Source organism: Phaethon aethereus (assembly GCF_964289735.1).
Source record: "Phaethon aethereus genome assembly, chromosome: 1".
NCBI classification, from domain to species: domain Eukaryota; kingdom Metazoa; phylum Chordata; class Aves; order Phaethontiformes; family Phaethontidae; genus Phaethon; species Phaethon aethereus.
This window is the reverse complement of record NC_138575.1, coordinates 52,447,151-52,459,522: the sequence shown is the minus strand read 5'-3', so window position 1 is coordinate 52,459,522 and position 12,372 is coordinate 52,447,151. Positions and strand designations below refer to the sequence as shown.

Sequence of the window (12,372 nt, the reverse complement as noted above, 5' to 3'; positions counted from 1 at the left end):
AGGATATGTCATCTGTCTGTAGACAGTGATCAAATCTGTTTATTTTTCATTGAAGATATATCAGGTTTGGTTCTCAGGTGTATTCAGGCACCAAAAAACAGTGGATCTGTTACCAAGCAGCAAAATAATGAATAATATATCTGTGCTCTTCCTAGTATCTCCCCTGTAAGGTTTGTGCATGTGACTTGGTCTTCACAGGAGTCACTGCCCCACACCAAAGAATACTAAGGATGGTATTGAAAACATGAGTACTTTCTCTTACATATTTCAGAACAGTCTTTGCAAATTAAGTTGAATAATCTAACCACAGCTCATTACTTAAAAAAAAACAACCCCTTGTTCTGTTTGTGCTTCACAGCAGCAAAAGTCTGTAAAATTTACACGTGCATTAAGTTGCTTTAACAGCAGTCTGATGATCATCTGCTCAAAACGCTCATGCCAGCATTCTCAGTAAGCATCACTAAAGAGATCTTGAAAGGCAAACTGTGATTCAGCAGCACAATCAATATGTCAAAACTGTGAATTTGTTGGCAACTAGTGTGAACAGAATCTGCTGCTAATTTTTGTTCCAGAGCCTCTGTAAGTTGGAGTTTTCAAGGGAATTTGTTTGGTGGAGTGGCAGAAAAAGCATGCTACTGACTTCTATTTTCCAAATCTGGTTCTTTGAAACAGATACCTAAATACAGGTTTCAGACATGTACACGTTCCTTCTAAATTGCAACAGTCTCTAAAATGTTATTTTATTTTTGTTTGTTTGTTTGTTGTGATCTTACAGGGCATTTGATACTCTTGCAAAAGCATTAAATCCAGGAGAGAGTGCCGCGTGCCAGAACTCTGAAAGTATTGAAACCAGTGTACAGCTGATTGGTGGAGAAACAAGCATGAATATCGTTGAAATAGAGGGGCCACTGCTCAGTGATGCACATGTAGCATTCAGGGTATTTAATATTTTTTTACTGGTGACTATTTATAGCCATTTTAACACAGTAGCATATAATAATGATCTGATTAAATCTCATTTTCTATTTCTTAGAAGAGTAACTATTTGTTCAGATATTGGCATTCGTTTCTGATGAATGCACCGCTTTTGTTCACTGATTAACTATTTGTTCGTGAAATTGTACAGCTCTCTCCAGTGGTTTAGCTGCCCTGTTCAGTTTATAGCTTCTTACCTTAAAAATAACAGGTAATCCATGCAAAAGGATTTACACAGACGAGAGTCACACAAAGCAGAGAGTCAGCATCCACATTCACTTGTTAACAGGTGGATCTGATGCAATCTGCAACTGGATTTTGAGGCTCTTACATGTATTTGTCAGTTTCTCCTGTATATACTCTATTTTAGTATGGTATTAGTTTAATCATTACGGGAAAATACAATGTCTTTTTCAGTGAGCCGTATATTTTCTGGCTTTATTTCTCATTTTACAAGCCTGCAGAAATTCTTCTATCCATTTTATCCATCTTATTATTACTCATGGACAAATCAAAAAGCTTGCTTATCTGAGAACTTCTTCAGTACCAGGCGTTTTATTAAACTTTGTCCCTCTGTGCTGGCTTTGGCTGCAGTGGAGTTAATTTTCCTCATAGTAGCTTGTATGGGGCTATGTTTTGGATTTGTGCTGATAATATAGAGATGTTTTCGCTATTGCTGAGCAGTGCTTACACAAAGTCAAGGTCTTTTCTGCTTCTTACACCTCCTCACCAGTAAGTAGGCTGGGGGTGCACAAGAAGTTGGGAGGGGGCACAGCTGGGACAGCTGACCCCAACTGACCTAAGGGATATTCCATACCACATGATGTCATGCTCAGCAATAAAACTGGAGGGGAGGTAGGTGGGGGGCCGCTGCTTGGGGACTGGCTGGCCATCGGTCAGTTGGTGGTAATTGTTTTCATTTGTATCACTTGTTTGTCTTGGATTTTATTTCTCTCTGTTATTTTTTTTTCTTATTTTCCTTTTCATTACCTTTTTTAAATTTAAAGTATTAAACTGTTTTTGTCTGAACCCATGTGTTTTCTCACTTTTAACCTTCCGATTCTCTCCCTCCATCCCGCTTGGGTGGGTGTGTGGTGCTTAGTTACCAGCTGGGTTAAACCATGACACCTTCCCATCAGCACGTTTTGTCACTCAAATAAACCTCTCTCTAATGCAAATGTCAGGTTGTCTTTTTTTAATTGTGTTAGCCAAGCCATTATATTAAGAAGTATTAATTTCTGAAGGTAAAACTACAACACTATATTTAGCAGTTTTGGGTTGAATCCCACTTTCTTCACATATGCAGGTAACGCCACTGATTTTACTCATGTAAAAACCTGGAGGCAGGTTTTGAGAAAGGTAGAGCTGGTCCTTTCTGATGTATATTGATTATATTTTTAGGTCTTGGGGGCAGCTGTATCTTAGGTATTTTGCTCACATAGCAAAATACTTTTTATGTATTTATTTGTAAAGTATTAATTAAAAGCACAAAAAAAGATGTTTTGTGAAATAGAATTCACACACACACACTCTCCCTGGGAATTGTGGTAACTCCTCTAATTTTTTCAGGCCACTTATTCGACTCCTGTGGGGAAGCTTTAGAAAGTAATAATGCCTCTGTGTTTGTAGTTTTTATGTATTTATCTATATGTAAATGTAAGCAACTTCATTCTAGTTACAATAATTCTTCTCAGACTTATTCTGTAAGAGTGTCTCAAAAGTTGAGTTTTATTTGAGATTTTCCATCTCCAGGTGTCCCAGACATGAATATTTATCTAAGATAAAGATTCAAATTTTTTGCCTTTTTTGTTGGTTTGTAGTTATTACAGGGTATAACAGTGTGGCTAAAAATGAAGGCAGCAGTCATTTAATTTTGTTTCAGGATTATCTCATGTTTATTTAAAAAACAATTTTACTTCCTTACTTAAAAGTGAAAGCTCAAATTTTTTTTTCTTACCATGTTTTTTAATGAAGAAAGTAAAATTACTGACTTGCACTGTTTTTGGTTGGTTTTTTGGTTTTTTGTTTGTTTGTTTGTTTTTTCTTTTTTTCTGGTTGCCAGCTCACCATGCCTTCTCCTATGCCTGAGTATCTTAATGTTCACTATATCTGCGAGTCTGCCTCCAGGTTGCTTTTCTTGTCCATGCACTGGGCACGTTCCATTCCATCTTTCCAAGCTTTAGGGTAAGTGTTCGGTTACTCTATTCACTCATGTTACGAATACACACTTACTAATTTTTTATTTTTCACTGTCTTCTTCAGGGACATTTAAACATATAAATCTACTTACTAAAACTGTTTTATAGATCTTCATTGTGGAGATAAATTTTCTGAATCAGAACTACTCCCAATTTCAGTCCAATTCAGGTACTTTAGTTGGGGTTTGAAGGAAAAAAGGAGTAGATTTATAACAATCAAGCCTGCACAATGCTACTTCTTTAATAAATTTTTAGTAAATAGGACTTCTGTCATTTTTAATAGCTACATCCCGAACTCAGATGCTTATCACTCAGTCACCACAAAGCATTTCCTCTCTGGATCCCCAAATTAGGTGAATTAGTAGTAATAATTTTGCCTTTAATAACCTATATGAAGAAAGTGGTTAGCTAGATTCAGCAAGCATTCAGGACAAAGTTGTTTCATTTCAGGGGGTCTTCCAAGAACAAATAGTTGCTGTAACCAAAAAGTAATTCATACTATTCTACAGTTTGTGTAATATCCTGCTTTTCCTGCAGAATTCAGTGTATCACGTAAAATTCTTAAACTAAATGTAGAAGTACATCACCAGTCATCATGAGGAAACATCTCAAAACAGCATGGGGAAAAGTGATTTATGTTATTTTCAGAAGTAATTTTATGAAGACACATCAAACAAATAAAGATACTGTATTGTCTCTGACACAGATGGAGTATAAATCATGTTTGTCTGTTTTTATCTGCATTGTGTTTCTTTAATTAAATATCAAAATAGTGTATGACTGTGGCAGCAAAGATAATTCCTTTTTGAAGTGATGGATTGTCCCCTTTTCCAGGAAGGCTGTCAAAAGCAGGATGATCTGTGATTACTGTTTCTGTTTACTCAGATGTGTAAGCCAAATGATTCTACATTTGTTTCCCTGCAGAATTTCAAAATACATAGCAAAATAACAAGTACGTTATATCATTATCCTTTTTTAAAAGGTATTTGTAACAGAGAGACACTGCAAAATAGTGTTATAACAACAAATAGGAATTGCTTTTTAAAAATAAAATGTTGTATAGAAGACCTGTCTCTCCAAAAAGATTTAACAAGAAATGCTTGTAGAAAATCTGCTTTTTTTTTTTAATATGTTACTTCCCAAGGTATTTTTCTGTTTGAATGAAAAAGTGGAGGAGTAGCCTGTCTTAATAGTGTTAATATTCACCTGTGGTAGCATTTACAGTCCCAGTCAAGATCATGGGATGGGCAACAGTATATTTAAACACCATTTAACATAAATATACACTTTTCCTTTTGAAGAGCTTAAAATACTAACTTTTTTTTCAGGTGGAGATTTATTTGAAATTAATGTAGCTTTTTCAGTTTGAGCACATTATGTATTATAATTTTGACTTTTAGAAGGGTGACTCCTTTCACTTCTAAAATGAAGAGAGAGTCATGGTATTAGTAATTGAGGAGAGTTCACAAGCCAAAACAAAACTGTAGTAATGGTTTTGTAAGGAAGATAGATAATTCTATCCAGGTGGTTCCATCCTCAGGCAATGTTTTCCTTAGTCTCAGTATGGCTCTGGCATACTGATTTAGTTAATGATACCAAGTTATTGCTTAGCTCATCTTCCTGCACAAGGATCTTTGTAGGCAAGAGAAATTCCTACTGAAACATTCATCAAGCTGGTAACAGCCTCTTAGTTTTTTGAGGCTCCTGAAGTTTGATCAGCCGTAAAGTTGCTCTAGGTGATACATTTATCCACACGCCTACCAGCTGCGTAGCAAGTACACCCTATTTTCACTGTTACTCAGCATAGTCCCTTTGACAGGAGATGAATGGGGCTGTGGCAAATACATGTAGAAGCTGCATGTCTACCATAAGAAGAACCAGATCATAGTAAAAAATAGTGCCCTAGGTAAGCTCTCTGTAATCTATTACAGGACAAGTCTTAAGTTAATCTGTCATTTGGCATATTAGTATTGCAGTAAATTATCAGAAATGTTCTTGAAGATTTCATCAGCATTCTTGAAAAATCCATTCCCTTATATTTTTGTAGTTGAAATCCTAGCTTTAATATGCTTTTCTTGATAGGTCTTGTGCTTCTTTTAACTTTCCATTATTTATATTTACTGTCTAAAACTGAAACATGGTACCTGAATTTGACTCCTCACTGGTAGGATTTCCTTTTAAAGGTACTGAGCTCTTGTTAAGTTCTATGAGTTAGAGATGCTTGGCCATACTGAAAGTTAGGTTACTAATACGGAAGTGCCTGAATATGGATTGATACACCTAATTTTAAGCTTCAGCATTTGAAAAAAAAATTGATTACACATGAAACTTAATTTAAGGACTAATTCTTCCAGCAGACAAATCCTCATGACTTCAATTTATACTTCAAAGTCTGTATTTCAATCCTGATTCCAAACATGAAGAGGATACAGACAATAGCTGTCGGGAAGATCAGGAACTTGATCTCACATGTTCAATTTCACGTGTACTTTTAATTAAGAAATTATACCAACCTGCCAGATTTCAAGAAAAAAAAAATAGACCTTTGAGTCTATTCTACATTCACAATACAGGAGTAATGCAAACTTTTTTTATCCATGCATGTAAATGTTACACAAAAATTAGTGTAAATCCTAAGAAAACTAGCATGATGGAATACGCCTAGACAGTTGTGATTAACTTCAGCTTGCTTTTGTGATAGAGACCTATTTTCTTTTAGATCATTAAAACAAAAATTACTTCTTTACAAATGTCACTCTAAAACAGGTATTTTAATCCTAGCATGCAAATAAAAATTCTTTTGATGCAAGGCTTCATTTTGGTACTAGTTGCAACGGTTGAATTAGGTGAAAGTTTCATGAATTGTTCTTCAAATTAAACTCTGTGAATGCAAATGGCTGGTTTTATTAAGTGAAATTATTTCCTTTTTAATAGACAGGATAACAGCATATCATTAGTAAAAGCCTGCTGGAACGAACTTTTTACGCTTGGTCTTGCACAATGTTCACAAGTTATGAATGTGGCAACTATACTAACTGCATTTGTTAATCACCTTCATGGCAGTTTACAGCAAGGTAAGGTGTATACTGTGCGCATTGCCAGACTTGGGCAATTACTTCCTGTTTTTTAAGTTTTGAACTGTGTGGAAGTTTTTAAATTATCTTTCAGTTAATGAAAATTTACTGTTTGTAGAGTTTAGCCGTTAGTATTGAAACAAAATAATACTAGAAAATACAGTTCACAAGATGGAATTTTTTAGCAATTTTGCAAAAGTCAGCTATGCTAATACTTCCTCCAAATTAAAAAAAAAAAAAAAAAATTACCCGTCTTTCTAATATAGGTTAGCATTCACTTTTTTTTTAATTGTGTGTCTGTGTAATGTCTAATAGTGTTCTGCTGTTCTGTTAGTATACGTCAGCTCAAATTAGTAATATTTCAGGCAGCATCAATGTTAACACAAGTGTACTGTGAATATGATTCCTCTGTATCAAAGATATAAAGTAAAGAATGACCCACCTGTCCTTACTGTTCATACCTGTGAGACAAAGAAGCTGAATGCCAACTTGGTGATACACTTCCTTTACATAACTTGGCTTGTTGACTTCTGTATACTAGTTTTAGACTACATGCAAGTCTTCAACAGATCTTCACTAAGTATACTTCCTTTCTCAATCCTACGTCCTGCATCTTTTGTGTGTTTTTCATTCAAATGAAAGAGATGTCAGCTGGCCTCCTCTTTCATCTGCAGTGAAGAAAATGTTCTTCTGAGTGGTAGGGGAGTCTTTAGCTAACATTTATGTGCTTGTGAATGCTTACAAGGTTTTCAGCTCTAAAAGCTAACCAATCAAAAATAGTATAGTCTTCATCTGTTCATAGTCTTAACACATTTTAATAAGGTAGATGCACATACAAAAATCTTAGCATTTTCAGGTTTAACAAGATTTTAGGGTTATTTGCTGTAATGTGGATGAAAATTCACTGTCGTTAATGCTACACAAAAAAAGATTGGTAAGCTGTAGAAAAACAGCCCACCAGACTGTAAATTTTTCCTCTCCTTTTATGATGAAGGAATTAAAGAATTATTTCTGAGGGGTTTTCATTATTTTAAAATATCCTCAAGATCCTCCTATAAAAAACAGTAGTTTATAATTTTAATTATAAAAATAAATACATTGTTTTAACAAATTGATTAAACGACTAAATGTAATGGACCACCTAAACATAGTAACAATTCTGTGTATGTCTTTAGGAGGGATACAAATGGAATTTGGGAACTTAATTTGGTCTACATCATTTTTAAGCATGTTCACCAAAAAGGATATTGTAGTAATTAATAATGGTTTTATCACTACTACAAGTACATATTTTTGCCATTTAATTTGGGAATTCAGTTTGAATGTAAAAATCAGATATTTATAACCAATGTCTTCCAGTTGTGTAGCATGCTAGCTGAAGCAACTCCAAGAGATAACAAGTTTGTGTGGCCCAGGGACCCTAGTTTGATGGATCATGGAGAGAATGGGATTTTCAGGCTGCTTAGGTATTGCTGACCCAAAAGGAACAATTCTGCGCCAACCACATTCCCGTAGATGCAAATCAGGAAAGATGTGTAGTGCACCTTCTTTTTCAGCAGTGGCACGGTCTTTGACTGACTACAACAACCCATGAAACTGTACACTAACCTACCTCATGGCACCTGACGCTTAGCCAGTGAGCACAGACCTGCAGTCGCTGTGTTTTCTTTACTTACAAGTAGTCTTTCCCTTCCTTGATCATTTCAAGCTCTAGTCCACCCCTGATTACTGGAAGTTTTAGTGGCAGGAAGAGACCTAATTGTACAGTGTGAGGGGGGAAAAAAAACATTGTTGTAGTCCATAATTGTTGGTGTGAAGATTATTCAGACCTCAGCATGTGAGCTTATAGATGGCATAGATTTCCCACTGTTAGAATCTAATATAAATCATTATTTTTAAAAATCCACTGTGGCTACATTTTTCGCATGTGTATTGACTTGGTGGGTTTATATTTTATGTGTGTGTTGACTTAGATAAGCTGCCAACTGACAGAGGAAAACTTGTAATGGAGCATATCTTCAAATTGCAAGAGTTCTGCAACAGCATGGTTAAGCTCTGCCTAGATGGTTATGAATATGCATACTTGAAAGCAATCGTCCTCTTCAGTCCCGGTATGTAATTCCAAATGTAAAACTTTAATCTATGCTATTTTTTGCCATGTAACTTCTGCCTGTTTCATTATATGCAGTTACTATCACCTGTAGAATTACTGCCTCACTTGTTGAGGCATCTTGGAAGGTGTGTAATGAGGACTGTAGGAAGAGGAGGGTTAATCTTTTAATGTAAATAGTTGAATGCTGCTTTGGGGACTTCAAGTTTTACTCTTGCCTCTGCCGTTGATAGAGGGGTGGTTTTTTAAATTTTTATTTATTTATTGTTTTTAATTCTGTGCCTCCTTTCTGGTGTATGTTTTTCTGAGGACCTGCAGTTTAATCTTCAGAAGCGTTGCTCTTGCACATCCAGCTGAGATGGATTGAAGTTGGGTTTTTAATGTATGAAAAACTCTCTCTGGGCATCGATTCTCACATGCAAAATTACAGAAACATATCACCTCACTTCACATAGGTATTTTGAAAATAAAGATTACATATAGCATTTCTGGTGAATGAACACCACAAACATTCCCTTCTATTAATATTTCTGTCTTCTGAACAGTATTTGCCTAATGTATTCCAAGTAATGTTAATGGACATAAATTAGACAGTGAAGATAAAATAAAATAATGATTATTTTTTCCTTCTGGGAGATTAGTCTAACACAGAGAAAGAAGAGTCCTCTGGTTATGATAGATAGTGGCTGAGTAGTTAGATTATGTAACACATATGCCTGGACTATAGAAAATTAGAAAAATAATTTTATTTGAAAATTGTAGAGTTAACTTTTCACTAAAGGCGTTCAGATATATCAATATACTGCACATCTTGGACTCGTCATTCAGAATTTAGGGATTTAATATAAAACCAAAACCAAATCTTTTGATAAAAGAAAAACGTATAAACCTCGGGTACTTTTTGTACTTAAACCATGAGATTAATTGCAATATTAAGAAAGCTTGAAAATGTTTGCAATTTTTCTTTTCCGCTGAGGACTGAAGAGTTGCTTGGACTTCTCACCATTTCAGAAGAGGCAGAGACTTTCTTTACGTGGAGAGTGGGAGGGTGTTTGCCTGTTTAATTTTAGTAGATAATGCTTGCAGGAGATGTAATTCTCCTTTAAGTGTTCCTTACCCCAAAATAGTCCTTTCTTGGCATTCCCATACTTGGAACTGGTACAGATTGCTCCAGGAAAGAAACAAAATTATGGAAGTATACCTCAAGCCTGTTTTTCTAGCACAGTGTCTGCTAGGATTTATGACAGAATCTGTTGGCCTATCTGAAGTAATTGGTCCTGTTTGACACCAGAAAATATATTTATAGGAACCTTACACTTGCAAAGCAATATTTACTTATTTGTTTAGTCTGAAGTTAATTTGTTTCCTTCTGATTAGATTTGACAACAAAAAAGGTAGAAGAAGAAATATCGTGGGAAAAGACTACATCCAGTCACACGACTGAGATGAATTTTCTTTAGCTCACATGCTTTCAGGATCACATTCCTAATGATGTGTAGCTGCTTTAATGGCAATGTGTTCTCAATAATCTTCATCCTATGAGCCATATAACAAAATCTTCGTATACCTGAAAGTCATGTTCAGTACCTTGAACAGAGGGATGTTCTGGCAATGATTCACAGGCCAGGAATTACAATTTTGAGGATTTTACTGTTGTGCTACAGGATGGGGCTGGGCTGCAGATGCAGCAGAGTCTGTCTTTATCACAAGACAGCCTCAGGCAAGGAGATAAATGTAAAAGGAGTGCCTACAAGACTTTGCATCATTATAAATGGCTACTAGTGTACTAGCAGTGGTCTTCAAACTGCTGTTTCGGAAGTTGACTTCTAGCTGTGTTTCTGACATTGCTCTGAAAGCATCATCATGAAGCAATGCATATTGCATGTCAATGCCAACTCTTCAAAATGTGTTGCTTCTTTACGAAGTTGTTAATCTCTTGTCCTCTGCATAAATTTGAAATCATGCTTTCAGAATGACTGAATTTACTATATAGGACAAAATATTCCTCTGTGAAGTTATGTGTTCAGGGGAGTCCAATGCATCACTTAATTGCTAAATTGCTCTGAAATCTTCTATGTCTGCAGAGCTAGATCAAAAACTCCTGGTTTTGTTGACAGAAGGCCATATATTTGGAGAGGAGGAGTGACTGTTAGAAATAATCTTTTATCTGGTATCATTTGGCAGCTCATTTATGATCCCATTCCTGAAAAATAAAATCTACATGATTTTTCATGCTATTATGACAGTAAAATATTTACATTAAGATAGATAATAAGAATTACAGACCATGTAAAGTGTTCAGAATTACCGGATATAATTTCCAAATATGACTTGGCAGTTAGGTTAATAGCCTTTCATTTTAGCAAGATTTAGATTTCAAGTGTTGAAATCACTGCTAAAATTATGTTTAGCACATTTAAAAATTTTACACCAAATGGTTGAAAAAGAATTATCTGTTTCCTGAACTGTCTTGTACAGTTTTTAGGAAACAAATGGTTCATAGCCTTTTATCCTGCTTTTTCCACTGATCTTAATTTTGTCCTTCACTTCCCACCCAAATGCTATTTGTGCATACCATACTGCAATAAATGTCAGTGTATTGAAATGATGCTGTTGTTCTGCTACACAGAGAACAGAGCGGTATCATAAAGATTGATGTAAACATTGCAAGCACTGTTTTTATTTGAACTCTTCAAAACGGTTGTTTTGCTTAGTTTTTCTAGAAATACATAAACATAGAGGAAAAGGAATGTAAGGAGGTAAAGCAGTGTCCTCCACTAAAACTGTGAACTTGCTTCAGGTACCAAATAATTATTTCAGTATGCTTACAATTAGATGATCTGTATGGATTTTAGTGCATCTTACATAGAACAGGTATAAAAATGCAGAGTGTTTTTTTCAGATCACCCAGGTCTAGAAAATGTGGTACAGATTGAGAAATTTCAAGAAAAGGCTTACATGGAGTTCCAAGACTATGTAACAAAAGCATATCCGGATGATACTTACAGGTCTGTAAACTTACATGCTTACTTGATTGATTCTGCTTTCAGGGCATCGGTGATACTGATTTGAACAGTATTTCTTGTAAAAAATATGTACTTTTTCTTTTTACCTCCTTAAAGGTAACAAATTACCTTCAGAGCACTTCAGATATTACGCGTGTACTCAAATGTATTATAAGTATTATTTATCTACTCATTCATTATTGATTTCCAACATGAAATATTGGAAATAAAATTATTTTTTAATGTTTTCATTTTGAATTGGACCTACTTGGAATATTTCCTCATTTAGTCTAAGTCCAAACATTATACAGTCTATGTAATTGACAGGCATATTCACATTTTTTTGTGCTGTTGAAGACATGACTGAACATGAATTTAATACTCTATTGATTTAAATATTTAAGCGTTTCATGAACTAGATATAGTGAATTTTGACCAGTATTGTCCATTGTTAATTTCTTCTCTTCTCTTACTGATAACATGGTTGTGAATAACACCAAAACCTGTGACCACAACTAACACTTTTTACCAAACTTACTTTCCAGACTGTCCAGACTTCTTCTGCGATTGCCTGCTCTTAGGCTGATGAGTGCTGCCATCACTGAAGAGCTGTTCTTTGCCGGACTAATTGGAAATGTTCAGATCGATAGCATCATCCCATATATTCTGCGAATGGAGACAGCGGACTACAACTCTCAGATAATTGGTCATGCCGTATAAAAGTAGTCGTCAAGGATTCCGTACCATGGCAGTCATGGTGTTGTAAATGCATACCCTGTCTCCAAGAGATGGCAATAAGCCTTCCCATGCACCTTTCCAAAGAAGGCTAATATTCCTCCTTTCCAGTACACTTGGGAAACATGGTGGAGTGTATTAAGGAATATAGGATCACTTCTTATTTTTCATCTGATCTTCAAGGACTTGTAAATTAACTTGATATCTGAAGAAAGTCAAGAATTGTCCATCCTATTTTTGTAGATAGATGAACTTGGAATATTTGTTTATGAAGT

The 12,372-nt window shown here is 35.2% G+C and overlaps 1 protein-coding gene across 1 annotated transcript in view; it reads left to right on the top strand.

Moving 5' to 3' along the window:
* Positions 1 to 12,082, top strand: part of NR2C1 (nuclear receptor subfamily 2 group C member 1) — a gene marked incomplete at both ends in the record, with an annotated part of 36,686 nt that extends 24,604 nt beyond the window's left edge. Inside the window, 6 exons of the mRNA XM_081999531.1 lie at positions 776 to 938; positions 3,038 to 3,159; positions 6,108 to 6,247; positions 8,221 to 8,358; positions 11,260 to 11,365; positions 11,908 to 12,082. Coding sequence (XP_081855657.1) covers positions 776 to 938; positions 3,038 to 3,159; positions 6,108 to 6,247; positions 8,221 to 8,358; positions 11,260 to 11,365; positions 11,908 to 12,082 — 844 coding nt within the window. The remainder of the gene's footprint in view (positions 1 to 775; positions 939 to 3,037; positions 3,160 to 6,107; positions 6,248 to 8,220; positions 8,359 to 11,259; positions 11,366 to 11,907) is intronic.
* Positions 12,083 to 12,372: the final 290 nt, after the last annotated feature.